Source organism: Simochromis diagramma, unplaced genomic scaffold (genome assembly GCF_900408965.1).
Source record: "Simochromis diagramma unplaced genomic scaffold, fSimDia1.1 OVJJ01000320.1, whole genome shotgun sequence".
Taxonomy (NCBI): Eukaryota; Metazoa; Chordata; class Actinopteri; order Cichliformes; family Cichlidae; genus Simochromis; species Simochromis diagramma.
In genome coordinates, this window is record NW_024386773.1 from 3,278,673 (window position 1) to 3,298,360 (window position 19,688).

The 19,688-nt window shown below is 36.7% G+C and overlaps 1 protein-coding gene and 1 long non-coding RNA gene across 4 annotated transcripts in view; one reads left to right on the plus strand and one right to left on the minus strand.

Annotated features, from left to right (window-relative positions):
* Positions 1 to 19,688, plus strand: part of raly (RALY heterogeneous nuclear ribonucleoprotein) — a 113,265-nt gene that overhangs the window by 77,473 nt on the left and 16,104 nt on the right. Inside the window, exons 5-7 of one of the 3 annotated variants that reach the window (XM_040003795.1) lie at positions 759 to 806; positions 12,123 to 12,286; positions 17,531 to 17,650. In XM_040003795.1, coding sequence (XP_039859729.1) covers positions 759 to 806; positions 12,123 to 12,286; positions 17,531 to 17,650 — 332 coding nt within the window. The remainder of the gene's footprint in view (positions 1 to 758; positions 807 to 12,122; positions 12,287 to 17,530; positions 17,651 to 19,688) is intronic. The other 2 variants (XM_040003805.1, XM_040003815.1) reach the window with 2 other exon arrangements.
* LOC120716325 lies at positions 6,938 to 15,195 on the minus strand. The gene is made up of 3 exons (XR_005691869.1): positions 15,001 to 15,195; positions 12,109 to 12,255; positions 6,938 to 8,052 (listed from the first exon to the last, which is right to left on the minus strand). It is a non-coding gene; the product is annotated as an uncharacterized LOC120716325 (long non-coding RNA).

Below are 19,688 nucleotides of genomic sequence, written 5' to 3' on the forward strand. Positions count from 1 at the left end.
ACTTTATTCACAGTTGCTTGTTTACACACTGGCTGCAGCTGTTCAGCTCACAGCCACATACTCCAACAACAACAACACTCAGGACCCAGCACAGCCTTTTAATACAGGTGCGGCGTGATAACTAATGGCGCTCAGGTGTGTCCGCCTCACCGCAGAATATCCACCGACCACGCCCTGCCGCACTATCTATAAAGAAGTAATGAGGACTAAGAAATCCTTATTAAAGTCTGTTCTGAATGATTTTATTTTATAGTCTTTTCTTTATACTTACATTGGTGCAGAGTCATGTTGTACGTCACTCTACCATTTAAACCTGTCATTGTCTGAATACTAATGTAGGCTCATAGCTACCAACTGTGATACTGTGACGCTGGTCATTTTTAGTGATAAAAGGAACAGGTTTATTTTTCAACCTGCTGCTCTTCACTCTGCTTCTCAGGACATGCTAACAGACTGTGGATGCTAACAGTAATTTTAAAATATGTGTCATAAATGCACTCTTGGCCTGTAGCAGTCTGTTTGAAGATCTATTGTCTCTTGTTTTATCTCTGGTTTGAGTACCTTTTGTCTGTTTTTCTGGTTTCTTTCCCACACAGATTGTAACTATTTTATACACTCTTATTTTTCATTTGTATTTTTAACTATAAACTGCATTGAAAACCTTTTTTTTTGTCATATGGTGCTTTATATGCAGTTTCATGCTCGTGTAATGAAAAATACTCTATGACTCTATGTTGTGCTGTGCTTTTTCTACCCAGCGGCTATGAGTTTGATTATGACTACTACAGAGAAGACTTCTATGACAGGTAACACATGGACTGTTTTCAGCTGTCAGCAACAGGTTAATCATGATAACCCATTTAGGTAACACATGGACATCTCTATCCAGCAGTAACGGAGAAAGTATGGTTTTTAGGCCCTTTATTGGTTTCCAGTTGCGGAATGTAAAGCTGAGGAAAAAATGTTTTGACCACTATATATATATATATATATATATATAAGAAAAGAAATTTGTAAAGGTGAAAATATTGGGTTGGATATTTTGATCTATAAAAAATGCCACAAATTTGAAAAAGTTACAGTATATCACTTATTTCATTATTTTACAGTTCCCAGTTTCTTCCCAATAACCGTGACCACCCTTTACTTATCCAATAACACAGTCCCACCCCCCATCTATAAACCACCACTTTGCAATACCAAATTCTATGTATCATAACCCAAATTGTATATACATAACACTATTATTTACATATTTACTTTCTAACAGCAGATTGTATATTTGCACATTTTATATTTTTTTTCTGTTAATACTGTTGATATGTATATACTGCTGCAGAATTGTGCTTCAATAAATTATTTCTAAAAATTTGATTTCACGTATGTCAGCCTAACAATTTAAGGACCATAAGGTGTGATCTAAAATTTTTGACTTTAACATAACTGATTTAAATCAGCTTTCCCATTAAGATTTTCCAGTTATACACTACTTTCAACTATTTTTAGCTATTGTTATTTTTAGATCATTCCCTTCATGACCGCTTGCTCTTCCGTGTCTACAATTTCACTCTGGACAAACATCAACTTCTGTTTCAAATGAACACAAATTACGTGTGGAGGATCTGATGATGATAGTTCGGTTTCTGGCTTTGACCCAGATGTTTTCAGCAGATTTTATTATTGGAGGCCTCCAGGCTGAGACTATCAAAGCAGAGTTCTAATACTCAGCAGAAATGACCTGTGTGTCAGCACATCGAAAATTCAGGACTTTTTTCACCATACCGTTTGCTCATCATCTGTCTTACGTACCAGTTTTTGCATCCCAGAGAGTTCTCCTCATCCCTAAAATAAAAAGTCAAAGCTAAAGTCTTGATGTTGGAATTTCATATAAAAGAACCAGAACATCTCCTAATGACGAGCCACTACTGAAAATGCAAAAATGCACGCCTCACTTCACATCACAGAGTCCAAATGCTGTGATAATGGTTAAACAAGGTCTTTTCTCACTGTTTCATGTGCTGGGTCGGATCTCATTTAGTAGGAACAGTGGGGACTTTTGTACTTACCGATGAACTGCAGCTTTTTTGAAGAGACTGATTTATATTACGATGCCCACTGTGGCGGCTGTCAAAAATCCTTAAAGCAGCAAGATTCTATGAGCTGATATTTATGACAGCAAAACTTGACAGTTGATCAGATTTAATGCTAACACAGCAGGAAGGCTAACAGTATCTTTCATCATAGTGATAAGATCTACAAGATTTCAGACAGAATCTTTCAACACAATATTTTCCTCCTTAAGGGCATTTTTTTCTTTTTCTTTTTTTTGTACCTTTCTTTCAATAAGTCTTATCAGAGAAACATCTGGTTGAATTTTAAATTGACCTCTGCAGTCATGTCACAGTGTGGTAACTATTACTGCTCCGACAAGACCAGGTGAAAGTCATCATCAAAGGCATTGCAGTTGTGGTTAAAAGAAAAATAACTTCATCTCTACTCCAGGAATTCCTCAGACTCTAAGCTAATTGTTGTTCCAGTCATGTATGTCTGAAATGATTTTCATTAGTGTTAAGGCCTTTAAAATAAAATGTTTACATATTTTTGGCTTTTGTTTGGTTTTGCTGCTTTTTTCTTGTTGAAAAGAATAAATAAAGTTTTATGAAAAAAAGAAAATTTGGAATAGGCAGGATAAGTAACAATCCTAAAAAAACTGGAACCTTTTTTCATTTTATTGAAAAGTCTGAGCAATCACTTTCAGTCCACCCTGGAAAAAAGTGAATGTAAGTGATAACAACCTCTTTAAAAGTTATTTGGAGGCAGGTATTCCATTTAAGGAAATAAAATTTAAAGTGTGGGTTGTAGAGATGGCCCTTGATGTGTCTGCTGTATTTGATCTGGTGTGAACCATCCCCAATCTCAATTTCCAAAGGACATTGAAGGAAGAATTGTTCTTGACATGCAAGAAATTTAATACTGTTGTTATTCTCATCAAAAGCACAATAAATAATCCTAAAAGACATGAAAAACAGCTAAAAAAAAAAAAAAAAGAAAAAGCAGAAACCTCTACAATTTGCAAATTGCAAAATCTTTCTTGTTTTTGTGTTTTTTAAGCTTTAAAATAAAGGATACCACGAGTGAAAGATATATCAGTTTTACAAAGACTAAAGGTTCCACAACACTTCAAGACAAAAATAAAAAAATGAAGTGCACACCATTAACGAAACGTCATCGGAGCTGTTGTACTTCATTTGCTACCTCAAGGCTTCCACGCCATACAATGGCTGAAGGTGGTGATGGTGAAGCTGTTTGTGACCTGACGTTTGGGATAGTTTTATGATGCACCAAGACAGAAAAAGAAAGAAAGAAAAACAAAGCACACAGGAAAAAAGAAGAAAAATTGATCTGTTGATGATCTGACTCCAGATATGTCCTAGAGAGGAAAGCTTTAAAAGGATATGCCAGAAATAGTGATGAATTGAAATACTTTTTTGGAAGGGAAATGGTCTAAAATTTCTTCTTGTCATTTTTCAAGGTTCTGCAAACAGCATCAGGAAAAATCCTTTGAAAGTCCTTTGAAAGTGGTGGCTGCTAAACTAGGTTCTGTTCTACGAATCACTAAATTGAAGGGTTCATATAATTTTTTCCAGACTTTACTGAGTGATGACGAAACTGCATTAAAAGGCACGAAAATTACAGCCGTTCGCGTGTAATGACACTGTATTTACATATAATTGTGACAATATGAGATCAGACCATATTAAGCATATTCACTAATCTTAGTAACTCAGCAAGCAGGGAGGCTTTTCCTCTTTCAACTTTCAACAACTACATGTGTGAGCAGAACAGAAAACAGAATTTGCTTGGTGAGAAGAATCTATGATAATGGATCCAGATGACACTAGATGTTAAAATAGTATCTGTATCCAATCAAAGAATACAATCTTTGCATTTACCCAGAGGAAAGAAAATCACTAAAACAACAGGGGGTTATTCGGTGTCATTATATGTTGAGGTTTTTGAAGCTTGTGGTACCAAGCATTCGTGTTTCAAGATGGTCATGCTAACAGTTTGAAACAAAAGTCTAATGGAGTGAAGTGGGGGTAATTGAGGTTTCTCCGTCTCCCAGAGAAGAAGACCAGTTGCGTTTATTAATCCTCTTATACATCACAATTCCACTAAAGTTTGCCTCTAAACAAAGAGTGAACTGAGAATTTTGCTCTCAGGGGTGTTTGAACACATGGCTAAAATGTGGGCTAGTGTGGGAATTTCTTGCCTTGGGATGCTTCCTGTAACCCATGCAAACCCTTTCTTTCACTATTTGGGTGACAGAAAAAGATCTGTTTGCCTTTCTGTAAAAGTTACCGCACGCCACTGCTGTTTAGTGTCAGATTATCCCAATAGAGCAATTCGCTCTTAGAGTACATGCTTACTTGTGGTTCTTGGAGCTGCTAGAAGCATATTGGAAAGTATAGCCTACAGCTATTATAATTTTCTTTCTTTAAAAGGCAAGCCTGAAAGCCTGTGGAGCAGTTCATAATTTGGGTTCAGACACCAGACACCTTCCGCGTTAAACTTTGTTTTTTTATTAAAGCTTATGGTTAGGTCAGCTAGCCCTGAGCCATCCCTTAGTTATGCTGCTATAGGCTTTGGCTCCTGGTGGACTTGATCCATGATGCACTAAGCATTTCTTCCCCTCTTGCCTGTATATACTTGCATTGCATTTATATGTTATGGCTGCATGTCATGTCACAGCAGATGGCTGGGTTAGGGCCCTGTCTGTGACTGTTGGAGGTCACTTTCTGTGAGAAGGGAGATCTTCTTTGCCAGTATTGCCAAGTGCATGCTCATAAGGACTTTTCAGATAGTTTCCATCTAACGTTGTGGGATCTTTACATTGTGATTTGAAATGCCTTAACACAGCTGTTATTGTGAATTGGTGCTACATTATATATTGGCATGTATTCCTTTATCCATACAATTTCCACTTCTAATAATCACCCACACAGTTTCAAATTTGTCAAGTAATATCAAATTTCCACCCCCTCAAAGGCTGACTGCTTTCACCCCATCTCCAGTTTAGAGAATCGAAATCAGCTAAGACAGCTTGTGAAGCATTGGGTTTGAATTCATTTGTGTAAAACTATAAAGAAGGTAAACCTCAAAGCAGCACGAGTCAGCTGATTAAAGCTTGTACACTGGAACTGTCAATGGAAATTATCGCCACTACAACCAATCTTTGTGTTCCCCTACCTGCTGAATCCCACTTTAACTCCTGACTGTACTCATTTTCCTGTTTAACTGTGGAGGCGAAATCAACTCTACAATGTAGGCAACAGAAAATTAAGGTATTTTTAAATTGTTTTTCACTGTGTCCTACATAACAGATTTAAACTGAGTACATTCATGAAAATTAGAATTTAGATTGGAATAACTTTCATATTCATTTCATATTATTGTGTACTGAATTAATATAGCACATGACAAAAATAGCTGGTAGAATTGTCCTTTAAAGTGCTCCTTTTTATTTTCATACTTGGAGTACATTTCCGAGTCTGTACTTTTTATTATTTATTACTTTAAGTTAAGAAGTTGATTGAGTACTTCAGCTTTTAATTTTTTCAAAAATGTTCTTTTACTTAAGTATCTCTACTTTTGCCACCTCTGAAGTTATTTTGTTTGTAGTCCAGGGTGGTATGATTGTACAGCAGACATCTTTAATGACATTAGAAAAGAAGAACTGGGTGAACAAGTTTGAAATGTCAGTAAGTATATGACTTTTGACCACAACTGTTTGCTACAGTATACGTAAATATAACTGTAATGTAATGTTGCTTTGTAATGTGTTACACCCAACATTGGTTATGGCATATGCACACTCAAAATCAGAGAGTTACAAGGAGAGCGTTCTAACCTGCAGGGCAACTAACAATATTTGGAGAATATTTAATATCAAAAGTATATAAAAATTAACTCAGAAGAGGTAGTAGAGAAAATAAGCATCTTTCTACCATCTTATTCTTTCACCAAATTATTAGGAGTGTAAATATGTTTTATGAAAAGATAAAATTCCTATATATAGGAAAGACTAAACTGTAAGCTCTAGTAGGTTGATTTGATGTCACAAGGACGGAATGAACTGAGGTGCAGACCAGCGGGGTTAGAAAGAAAAGTCACAATTTTATTTACACAATCACCAGGTGAAACTATATTCAGTGCGAAGGGTTAAGGATTTCCAGGGAAGGAAGGGAAACGGGTCCAAAAATCACACTCCACGCTCTCACTCTCCACACTCCACTCCTTTGTCCGTTGTCGCGTTTCCACACCACACCACATTGCCAGACTTCAGGGAAAACAGGTCGGGAAGCAGGTCCAGGGAATTGAGGTTACTCAGCAATCCAGCAAAGAAGCCCACTGAACCACCATCTTAAATAGTGGCTTGGGCAAAGAATGCAATCAGACAGATCCGTGGCAAGTGGTTGATTACACCAGGTGCGTGGGCCAAGGGCGGGAGCCCAGGTGAGCTCCACCCACGCAGACAGAGGAAAAACAGGAGAAAGAGAGACAAAAACAACATGTGGCCTGAAAACTAGGTCAGACATGGAGACTATGACTCTAACCCCCTTTCTGTTGGAAGACTAGCTGAGGTAAATATTGTATGTGTTCACAAAGAAACTGGAACACACATCCTAGAAATGTCACTATCCAGTTTGGTAGATAATAGTTATTATTTATTTCTTGTCATGTTCCAATATACTGTCACTTGCGAAAAAGTGTCTAAATTTATTTCATTAAGCATGCCATAAAGGATTAATGGCATTTGTGTGGATAGCATATGCAATCCTGTGAACCCAGCGTAAACCAGTTTCTGTGGTTTAGGCTTGAAAGATCATTTACACGCACCATCAGTTTGAAATTAAATAAGCACCTCATCCAAGGATTACCACAGCATGACTCTCACATTGCCAATTTATTTAAAAGACAAGTATGTCAGAATTGTAGAACGAAGTGGTTGCTTCCTACAACTTATTTAATACTTGTATATACTATTAGGACAATATTTAAAGAACACACATATTTAATGACTTCCCAATTGTAGACCCTATACACGTTTAAAGCTAATCAGGAAGAAACCGATTCATGTATTTACACCCACAGCAAAGTCAGTGAAGTGTATGCTCACACTTACTACGCATGCACAAGTCATGGTCTTAACAATAAACAAATGAAAAAAAAACTTCTCTGTACATCTCTGCCACACCAGCTGTGAGCCTCACGCAGTGTAGAAATCTACTGTCAACAGATATCCTCTTTTAAAATTAAAAACTAGATTTAAAAAAACAAAACAAAACAAAAGACAGCGTCACTCTAATTAATTGTGGCTTTCTTTGCTAAAAATCAGAGCATAGGAACAACAGAGAATTTATGGCCAAAGGTTTGTGAACACCCTTGTGTGGCTGGTGAAGATGTTAAAGCTACATTCATAGGACATTCATATGCTGTTATAATAATTCATTGCTCTGGAAAAGATTAGCACAAGATTTTGAAACCTTTCTGCAGTAATGTGCTTTCATTTAGCTACAAGATCATTTCAAAAGTTGGGAACAGGCTCATAGCCTTATCCCAAATAATGTTTGATGGGGATTGATGTGAGCCAAGTTATTCCAGGCCAAACTGGCAAAAACATTGCTTCATGAACCTGGCCTTGTTTACTGTTACAAGTTTAGGATCATTGCACACACAACAACTTGATTGTATTGTGTATTTACAAATAAAGCATTACATCAGTGAGTTTTTTTTTGTCTAATATTGGTAATGTGCAATATTCCATCTATTACTTCTTTTATGTGACACTTGCTCCAGACTGGATTGTCGTGTTGGCAGACTTGGGAAAGGGCGGGTAAGATGCGCCTCCACACGGATGCATCCATGTCCCATTCTTAATCAGGTATCAGCCACCTTAACTGGCTTATTTCAAAAGCTTTCCAAAGAACAGCACTGCTACGCAGAATTACTTCCAGATGTTTACAGTCGTATTCCCAGTGTTCAACCACCCTGCGAAGAAAACAAATCAATAGTTTGCACCCACTCACCTTTTGTCCACAATTTGGGTTCTCAAACCCATTTCAGTCCCTCCAGCTTCGAAACCATGGTTGTAGATTTTTTTCTGAGCTCAAGTGGGCAGACACATTTTGTTAACAGTTGGTGAAACATGCTGACCAGCTGGGCCACAGACCTCAGCACTGATTTACACCCATCCCATGTGTCAATCTCACTTTTTCACTCACATTTTTAACTGTAAAAATATTATAAACAGTCCAGGCTATAAGTATTTTTATAGCTTAAGAGTGTTCAGGCTGAGGCTGTGCACATGTGAAATAAAATACGATGACCTTAAAATTGAAAAATCTGAGTTAAGTGGATCTACCTCTATATCAAAAATGGACTCTATGAGAGAGAATGCTTCTGCTGTTGTCTTTTTCCCCATTCTTTTTACTGTATCTTATTTATTTTGAAACTCATGACCCTACATCACCTGAGCTGGGATCAAAGTTTATCCAACCTCCTAAAGTATGATCTTTACAGTAAATCAGGGGATCAGGGACTTTTTCTGCTGGGGTTTGCGTGGCCCAGCAGAACAGCTTTGCTTTAATGGTGGTATTATGTTTTCATATTACACAATATGATTTACCATTTCATGGTTTTTATTAAGTTAGGGGAGGAAATCGCCATGCCATCTGGACAAATTATGTGCGATGATTATCAGCTCTTTGACTTTACAGTTTTATTGCTATCTGCAAAAATCTCAGTTTATCTAATATCTGAACAACTTCCAGGAGTGTGTAAATCTAGAAGTTATGGACTTTGTTTGGGCGTATTACTGAAAACGGACCAAAAAATGATGTTGCTTGTCCAAAAAGTTTCAAACTGCAGGCTTAGCAGCATATCCTGTGCAGGATAGCACATAATGTAGTAAAACCAAATGGAGGTCATTGTTCCCAGAGTGGTTGAATTAAATCACCATAATCCAGAAGGTTTCTAAAAATGTCATTATTTTTCATGACCTGAATTGAATAACCAAATAAATAAAGATTTTGATTTAAGCAGTTAACTTTTTAACTGTGCCCAAATATGTACTCTGACCTGAGGTTCCTGGAACCCTTTTTCAGACTTGGGACGTTAAATTGTAGTAGTTCATTGCTCTCCCACAAACAGAAGAGATGGCCACATTCTTACCATTTAAAGTAAATCAGTGTGTTACGCAGAATGGGATTATGTTGTTGAGATTGCATTATAGAAATCTGCATAGTTTTATAAATTTATTACTCTTTAAATTATTCATTCTTCTCAGCGATGCTAAATCACAGCAGCTCCGAAAAAGTTTCCTGTGTTGAAAATACATTAAACAAGCAACTGTTGAGTTCCTGCTTTTTATTCAGCTACAGAGATCGTTAGAGCTGGCAGTCACATCTTTTGCTTTTAATCTCAGGTTCTTTGGGATGGGAGTAAAATAAATACAAATATATTAAAAAACAGTAAAATAAATGTATGTAATAGATTATTTATCTGTTTCTCCTAATTAATGCACTTAATAAGGGCTGGCCTTTTCTCATTATAATTTGTAAAGCTGCTTAAGGTTGTGGACTACACCTGAACCCACAAAACAAGTTCAACATGGCCAGGCTTTCTTACCATTAGCTAGCGCAACAAAATTTAAAACCTCAGTAAGAGATGATGGCTCTCAAGCAGATATAGAAAATATGTAAATGTTTACCTTTTTATGCGATAAAAGACTCACTGGCTTTAAATAGTAAATTGCCTGTATTTGAATAGCGCTTTACTAGTCCCTAAGGACCCCAAAGCGTTTTACACATCCAGTCATCCACCCATACACACACTGGTGATGGCAAGCTACATTGTAGCCACAGCCACCTTGGGGCGCACTGACAGAGGCGAGGCTGCTGGACACTGGCGCCACCGGGCCCTCTGACCACCACCAGTAGGCAACGGGTGAAGTGTCTTGCCCAAGGACACAACGACCGAGACTGTCCAAGCCGGGGCTCGAACCGGCAACCTTCCGATTACAAGGCGACCTCCCAACTCTTGAGCCACGATCGTCCGTTTAACTGACATTCTGTCCTTACATTAGCCTGGTTGTTGCTAATCTTTGCCAAATAAATAACCAGTGGCAGATATTGCTAAATGAAGTTATTTCAAAACTATTTTACAATTCATAATTAAGAATCAACTTGTTTGGGCCGTCGTAATTCATTTCTGCTCCTCAGCTTATTCTGCTTATTCCAATTTGTTTAAAGACATTTGATGTTTATTGAATTGCCTCAGCAGTTTCACAGCATGAGCTCATGTTTCTTTTATTTGCAGCAACATGTTCAAACACAACTGAGATTTAAAATTGAAAATGTTTCAAAAGGTTTAATTTATTACAGATTGATGTTTGGCTGAACTGTAATGTAACCCAATTGTATTACTTTGGCAACATAACTTTGCATATATTTTTTAAACTTGTGAAACATGAAGTTCATAAATTTATTTAAGCCATCAGCAGACTGTCATCAGGGTGTACCACAAGAAAATGAGGCTCATATGTTGGATTTCAAAAAAGACATTTTTCCTCTGGCTCTTTCTGTGGACTCTATCATAAAATGATAAAATGATGCCTGCGTAAATTATTTTGCCTTAGAATCTCTAAACCACTTTTATTTAGATGTCATGCTCAATAAAACACAAATGCCAAGCTTTGAAATTACTAAAGGCTCAAAACATTACTAAATCACTGTGTTAAAGCCACAGGGGTTAACTACCAGAAGTTCCACACAGAAAGATCAAAAATATTGTTTTTCCACAATAGTAATAAAGTCTTTTTTCAAAGTGTTTATCCTCATAAAATCCAAGTAAACCATTTGCAACAGATGTTTTTCCCAAAAGCTCTGCTGAGAAGTTACAAGGCTAATAGAATACCTTAATAGTTGTTGTTGATTCTTTGCTGAGCAGTTGCCAATGGAAGTACTAAAAAAGCCAGGAACCTAATAAATGTTGGCCATTAAACCTTGGTATTGTTTGGGTGATTTTTACGTATAGCTGGGAGCAGCACAGTCACAAAGCCAGACATTCTCAGCTTTACTGTCAGTTTTTGGGGGTTTTTTTTGCATAAATTGTTTACTTGAATGTAGGTTTGTTTTTGTCTTTTTAAGCAAGCAAAGTTTAGGGGAAATATCTTGATTAAGTAGAGCAAGTTTCCAGACACATCCACATATCCAATCCCACACTGCTTCAGTAAGGCTGTCGGGGTCAAGGCTCTGCGGAGGCCAGTCCATGACAGATGTTGTGTATTTTTCTATCCAGGTATACTTGTACTGTACTGCAGCGTATTTGGGATCATTGTCATATTAAAAATTGAAGCTGTTGTCATGCTTTCCAGATGGTGGATACAAATATGATCATACTTTTCTGAATTTGTAATTCCATCAATTTTGACAAGCTTCCCCACACCACTAGGTGAAATGAAGCCATAAACCATGAGAGAGCCTCCACTGCATTGTACAGATAGCTATCTGTCAGATAGTTTATTTTAGGCTCCCAGTACATTCTAAGGCAAATTTTTATTTATAAAGCACATTTAAAACAATAAATTTGACCAAAGTTCAGCACATGAAATAAAGGATACACAAAAAATAAAAGATACAACACACACACATACACCAATAAATATCTAAAAAAAAAAAAATCAAAAGAATATAAGCGATAATACAACATCTAAAGCTTCCATCTTCTTTTTTTATCTTCCACTTGTCCAGTTTTCTCAAATTTTTCAGTGACACTCAACACACAGTAGCGAGGTATCCCAGGTTTTATGCAAAAATACTATTTTATGCTGTCAAACTGTTTCATCTTTGGCATTTTTCATAGATTCAGCTAAAGATAAATGTAGTTTTTTTTTAGCATGCTGGTACACAACATCATTTTCAAAACATTGCCTCCTTATTTGACCTCTATTCTCCTATCTCAACATTTCCTCTTGTTTCCCTCCTTTTCAACCCTCCTTTACTTTGATGCCCCTGCTTCCTTCTCATTCTTTCTGTCTCCCCTCACCTTCCTCTTCGCAGGTTGTTTGAGTACCGTGGCAGAGTGTCTCCTGTTCCACGTGTGGTGCCAGTCAAACGCCCGAGAGTGGCTGTACCCCTCGTACGACGGGTCAAGTCTCTGCCTGTCAAACTGCTGGCGTGTAACGCCTCCATCCTCCCAACCAGCAATGGCAACAAACAAAGATGTGAGTTTCAACGTGTACAAATGAACCATCAGCCAGTTTTGCTTTACAAGAAGCTGTTGTAAAGCATTGCAGTACCTACACCACATTAATCCACCATTAAAGTCTGATGTGTTGACTTTAGTTTGTCACTGTTTACTTTTCCAAGTAGAAGTAAAAATAAATATCAACATTTTTAGAAAGTAAATATGCACGTACATATATTGATATACAATTCTGTACATATAAATTGTTAAATACTCAAATTGTCAGTGATATTGATTTTAGGAAAAACACACAGCTCTGTCACCAAACATTTTCCTTCTGACTACATATATTTATTGCTTTTCTCTTATTCATTATCTCTTCTGGTTTAATTTCTAACCAGCTCCACCCTGTCTCAAACCTCCTCTTCATCTATCTTTCAAGCCCTGCTTTTACATGACATTGGAAGGCCAAAACATCAGGTTAATTATTGTCTCTCTCTTGTTTTTTCTCTTGTTTTTTTCTTTCCTTTTTTTAACCAGTTGCCCATCACATGAATTGAAGGCATATTCAGATTCTAAACACATTATGCAGAGGCCCTGTCAGCTCCCTGAATTTTTCAGTCTACGTAGAGCTCACAAAGCAATTTACATGTCACAGATTTAAGTGTCTTTCTGTGTATTCATTAAACTTACATTGCAAATTGTTTTGAAGAGAATAAACAAAAGCCTTTTTTAACTGCAGATTTTTTGGGGATATCAGAACAGTTTTTTTGGCCTAATGCTCGCTGATATGAACTAAGTTGTGCTTGCAGTTACACAGGACATCCTTAAACAACTGGACCTATGGTCAACGGTATGACATTTTTATATTTCACATGATTTTAATTTGACTATTAATATTTACTACCGCTATTACCGCTCGTTTTCATACTCCCATTTAGAAAAAGCCATTCATGCTTTTATTTGCTTTGGAGACTACATCTGCTACCTCTTTTCTGGGCTAAATATGAAAAAATTATCTTTCTTGCCTCCAATTCAGAATGAAGTTAGAATGAGTAGAATAACCAGTCCTGGCTTCTCTACAGTGTTCCTATGTACTGTATATTTTGGGATTTATTTTTGAATTTTATTTTGCTGATCACTTTCGTAACTTATCTGGGTCTGGCCCCGAGCTACATAGGAGAAATGTTTGCAGCCTTAGAGCTTGAGCTGGGGGCTCTTCTGTCTGTTCCAAATCAAGACTTAAATCTAAAGATGATCCTGCTTCACCGTCAAGGGACCTCAGCTTTAACACAACCCACATGAGGACATAAGCATATTGAGTGTAATGAAATACACTATATAAATAAAATTGCCTTAATAAAACTTTTTTTTTTTACTTTTTTTTACTTTTGAATATTTGTTTTTTAAAATTGTTAATAAAGGATAATTAAATAATTATCTAGTAACGGCCCAGCTTTTAGATTTGTATTTACATGATGTGTATTCTTCTCTTTAAAAAAATAAATCTTGGTTTTCTTGCTTTTTTACTTTAGATTTGTGTATCCTGTTTTGCATTCTAAGCATTAAGTAAGTAAATTTTTATTTATATAGCAGTTTTCAAGACAGAGATCATGAAGTGCTTCACGACAAAAAAGATACCAGAGCAGTAAAGTAGTTAATGTTAACCAAATACAACTCCAAAAAGATGAGTTTTAGTTGTTTTAGTGGATACTTTAACCATTATTACTCACTTCCATAACAATTTAGCACATTTCATGCAATCTTTAAAGATTTTTTTGAGGAATTGAAGATTTTACCTTTCAAGCTGCGATAAGCTTTTGTGAAGAGTCATCTATGTATACGCCGAATAAGACCAAAATAATCATTTCCAAAAACTAATACATGGAAAGGTTTTTTTTTTTTTTTTTTTTTAAATATTAAAACTATCATAGACAAAGCATTAGCATGGTCACATCCATCACAGCGCTGCCTTGAAGATACTTCCCTCCAGCATGGAAATGGGAAACAGATGGACCCGTTTTAGCGTTTTGACTTTAGCTTTGACATTTTAACAAACCTTGGATTAAGTTAGGAATTCAGAAGTCTTAGTTGTAGATAGAAGTGATATGAACTTCAGCGACTTCTGTGTCCAAAGAACTTTACTAAACCCTTTCCCCCCATTTTTAAAATAAAGAAGTTATCATCGGTTTGAAATTGTAGTATCTTTTGTTTTCCTGCTCACTGTTGACCACCTTCAAGAATATTATCTGTGCATTTAAATTCAAAAGCATAGTCAAAATTAATTTATTGCATCAAATACAATAAATGCCAGTATCACATTTAAAATATATATAGTCATGTAGCTTCATACAAAAATGATTTTGTTCTATGAAATAAATAAAAAAAATGCTGTTACATACAGCTACATGTGGCCTTTTTCTTTTTTCTTTTATAGTATTCAGTTTATTTCTGTTTCCTGCGGCTTTAAGAGAATACTTAAATAAATAATAATACACTCATATTATTAAGTTATCACTGTAACTATAAAAAAACAGTTCTTCTTTTATTAACTTAATGTTTTGTGAGGATAATAACACATAATGTTTTATTTTCAGTTCCGCCATGTTACAGTACCATGTTAGAATACCCAATTCTCTTGCAGCCTTAAGGGTTAGCGGGTTTATATGAGCAAAATTCTACAGGAAACTAATTAAATCAAATTCATATTTCAGCGGGTCTTTGTCATAGAAAGGAATGGTACATCATTACCTTCGTGGTACAGTCATGAATTGGATCCAGAGTTGTTTTTTTGGTTCTGGTTCTTCTCAAACAGCCGTCCAAAGAGGTGACACTCTCCAGAATTCAGCAGGCGCCAGGCGTGGGTTGAACAATGTGGAATAGCTGAATGTTGGCTTGAGCTGACGTCACAGTGTGTGGGCTGGGAGATATTAAAGGCAGATTCTGGGTCCCTTTTGTTTGAAGTCAAATAACTCTAATAAATTCATTAATCAAAATTAGACTCTTTAAGTGTGAAAGGAATCTCATGTGCTGGACAACAAAATAACAATTCTCCAGATAGGGCAGCATTAATGTAGCAGAAACTGCGTTGCTCGGGTCGATTCTTTCTATTGAATTGAGCTTGTGCTTATTCGAGCTTAAAGATCAAAAAGGTATACATAAGTTAGTCAGAGAGAAAAAGTCAGAGTTTTAGTGATTGTTCATAAAGTCTTCAGTAGAATAAATGTAAGACCAAAATAAAAGTGTCAGACACCAGTGTCTAATACCAGAGATGGAATAAGGCAAAAAGCCATGGCAGCACAAGCAGGCAACGAAAGACTGCCAGGTCTTTTATCGCCTGGGGTCTAGAGTCAGAGCAACCTTCTAAAAGAGCCTGTGTGATAAGGCTTCGGGTTATGCCTGCATGTATAACTTGTAATGAACAGACAAGCTGTAAAAGGCGGGGGGATTCTTGGGTTTGTGTGCGAGGGAGAAGGGTGGAAAGAGTGAAGACATGAAGTCCTGGTAACAATTTAATTTCATTAATCCAATCATCGATTTCTGCACGACAAGCCATCTTGTCTACTTAAAAGAAAAAGTGTCTTTTTCCCCAGTCCTTACAGCAACATACACAGCTTGAGTGCAGCTTGTGTCCAGTTGCTTCTGGTGAAATTTTTACAATCTTAACAGCCATCAAAGGCAAAACACCCATTAGAGCTGAAAACTTTTATCTTGGTGATTCTGTATGCTGTAAAAAACAGATCTTCCCTAGAGGTCGTGATAAGTGGTAAAGAGAAACTAATGCCAAGTCACTGCAGCGATGTGTCGATTTATTACTAGCTTCTGGCAGACCTCTTATCTCAAGGTTTGTCTTTGTGTGTGAGGCTGTGTGTGTGTGTAAGGTCACTGAAAGGTCATCAAAGGGTTCAGCTGTCTTCTTCATCTTTTGGATTTTGGATGTGTACTTATCTGTTCAATTGCCTTTGATATCTTTATTGTAGGAATAATAAAGGGAGCATTTTTCCAGACAAAGCGTCTGTCGAAATTCAAAGTTGAAAACAAAAATTGAATTGCCCTATAGGTTTAATAGGATTAAACAAAGAGGGTGAGGTTGTCACTACTACATTACAGTAATAATAAACTTTGGCTGAGAGAACCAAATTGTCTGCATTTAACCTTATTCAGGGAGGCACGGCTCAGCAAGGTAATGCAAGCAAGGAAAGAAAAAATGATCTATTTATACAGTATTTTTCACAAACAAGAGTCACAAAGTGCTTTAAAAAAGAGGCACACAAAACTAGAATTTTAATACAATGTAATACAAATACAAATACAATGTAAAACTAAAAGAAAAGGCCAGGACAACAGAGTAAAAGACCAGAAAAGAAGGACGGGGGCAGAAGTGAGGACACAAGAGGTACGCTGGTAGAGTTAAAGGGGAAAATGGAAGGCTAAATAGAAATAGTATAAAACTTGAGTAGATTTCCTCACATTTCTATCTTCAAAACACAGACAAGCTTTCATCCATTTGATCAGAAAAATCTATTAAGTTTCAGAGAAATACATCAGAGTACTTTGATTAAAGAAAAAGATGAAAAAGTTTAACATTTACTGAATAAGACTGTAATTCATCACTTTGATCCACAGCAGGATATTTGTCTGTAATGTCATAAAATCTGGCACAGATGCTCATGAATCCCAACACGCGACTCCAGATGTTCTTGGTGATCCCCTGACTTTATCTCCGGTGCTGCTAACACATCAAGTTTTTGACTAGCACATGATGAAGATCAAAATATATTTACGGATTTCCATCAAAGCGATCAGAAGAGGGACCTGATGTAGCCAGGGCCATAACTTTGGAGACAGTGACACATTTCTTGTACAGTTTTGTCGTTGTACATCACCGCCATGGATTTTAAATCAAACGATCAGGATGTGACTAAAGTGCAGACGTCCAGCTTTCATTAAAGGAGCTTAGCAAAAGTTTTGTATTGTCTGCTTAGAAATATGAGATATGAGATCAAATCAAAGAGAATCTAAAAGTTTAGGGGGGGCACTTTTTTAAAGGAAAAAAGGCGCAAATGAAGCTTCAAAATAGGATCAAAAATGAAAGAGATGTTACTGTCATAAAAGGAAAAAGATAATTTAAACAATAGAGAGTGTTTAAAAGTGTGTGGATCCACTGCTTTCTTTGCAGGCTTATCAATCAGGACATGGACACTTACATCCCCTCTCACCTCCCTCCCCTCTGTTTCTGTTTCTTCATCTCTGTCTATGTTTGTCTGTGTCTCTCTATCAGCAGTGAAAGGCACAGAGCTTCAGGCGATAAAGTCAGAGTTGACTCAGATTAAAGCCAACATCGAGGCTTTGCTGGGCAGACTGGAGCAGATCACAGAAGACCCACACATAGCTGCCACAGGTGACACCCCCACCCCACACACATACATACCTTACATTATAAATGGAATCATTCAAGGAACTGGAACTCTACAAAACCAGTGCACACTCTGATTATGATAATCAGAGTTAAACAGTAGTAAAATAGTAATGGTCAACTAAACAAATGCAAACAATTACCTCATTTTCAAGGGGCCTTGACTTTGTCCCTGTGATTTTGCACTAGCTGAGTAAAATCAGTCATTGAACTGTATAGGTCTTCCTTGAACCTTGGAAACCATTATTTGTTTCTAGTATCTGTTATTTTTCTTCTTTCTTTTGTGTCTTAGTGCAGCCTTTTCTCTTATATCAACATTGTTTCCACTTCACCTCCAAGCAAACTTGTTTCTTGTATAGAGCAAAGGGGGTCTAGCTGTAAACAAATAGTATGCAGACTGGAGCCAGCGAGCATGAGCCTGCTGATTTAAAATGAGTCTTATTTATTAACATACACATGGTGGTCAGACAAAAATTGGCCGGTGTGCACGTGTCATAAAACTGAGCAATTTTGCATGCAGAGTCATTTTTTTTTCACATCATAAGAACATTTCCATACACATATTATATGAGGGGCCATTAAATTCAGTAATATTTGTGTGCTTACTGAGAAAGCTGCTCAAGATCACCAGTATCAAGGTTACAGCACAGTTTGTTTGTTTGTTTGCTTTTTGGTGTTTCCAACCAACCTTGGAGTCTGTCCTCTTCAGGAATCAGAATTAGTAAAACAAATAAAAATATTTTCCTGGCAGCCACAGTTTTGTGAAGGGAGCAGTGGTGGAAGTCAGATGTAATGGGACTTTTTCTACTTCCAGAGTAATCACAGCATTTGAATCGTTCCTTTTTTGTATGGTTATGGTTAGGACTGGATCCCTCTAACTAACCCTCGCTTAGTTAAGCTTAAATAGGCCTAGACTACAGGGAGCTCCACACAACGCATGGCCCCAGTTTGTTTGTGTTTGTTTTCCTCACTCACCTCTTTCCACCTTCTCGTTTTTCTGCGTTTGGTCATTTTTCGTTTGTATTGTGAAGTGCTGTCCATTTCAGTTTTCCAGCGTTTGGCTGGATTTGAGTTGAGCGTATAGCCTTGTACACTTCAGAATTCATCCTGTTACTCCAATCATAAAATCTAGTGATTCACTTCCAGAAAATTGTATCCTCTATGCTTATGATCATGAGATGTTTTTTTTCCCTTCTCCATACTTTTCTCTTCCCATGATTCTTGGTTTCATCTGTCCAAACATGTTTTTTTTTGTTTGTTTTTGTCTCTGGGGTGTGAAGGCTTTTTCTTCTGCATAACCAGCAGTTTGCAGCTTGTTGTAAACCCTCTGTATTTAAAGCTGAATTCTCATTGGAGACAACAATGCCTTCACCCTCAAGACTGTTTTTGACTTGAGTAGGTGTTGTGAAGGGTTTTTCTTAACTGAGGAAAGAGGAAAGGGAAAGGAAATTCTTTGATCATCCACTTCAGTTGTCTTCTGTGGTCTTTTAGGCTTTCTGGTCTCACTGAGCTGGCCAGTGAATTCTTTCTCCTTTAAAATGTATCACATTGTTAATCTGGCCAAATGTAAAGTTTTTTGCTATCTTCCTGATAGTCCATTTTGTGTTTTCAGCCTAAGAATTGGCTCCTTCCCTGGCATCAACCTCTCCTTGGACTTCATATTGAGAATTTCAGTGGATAGCCAACAAACACAAGTTGAATGCTTTGAATCAACATCATATGTTATTTTGAAATAACCTCACTAGGCCATGCATACAGTATAAATCAAAGCCTTATAAACGATTTTCTACTTCACCGCTCAACTAAACAAAGTAATTGTAAGTGTCAATAAAATAACCATCGGCCTTATAAAACTATTTATATTGTAAAACTTTAGAGAGAAAAAAACATGAACAAAGAATCGTTAAAAGGACCGAATTGGTCAAAAGGACTAATCACTGCAGTAAAAACTGTACCAAAATGTGATTACAATACTGACTATAAAAAAATAATAATAATAAAAATAAAAAATAAAAAATAAAAA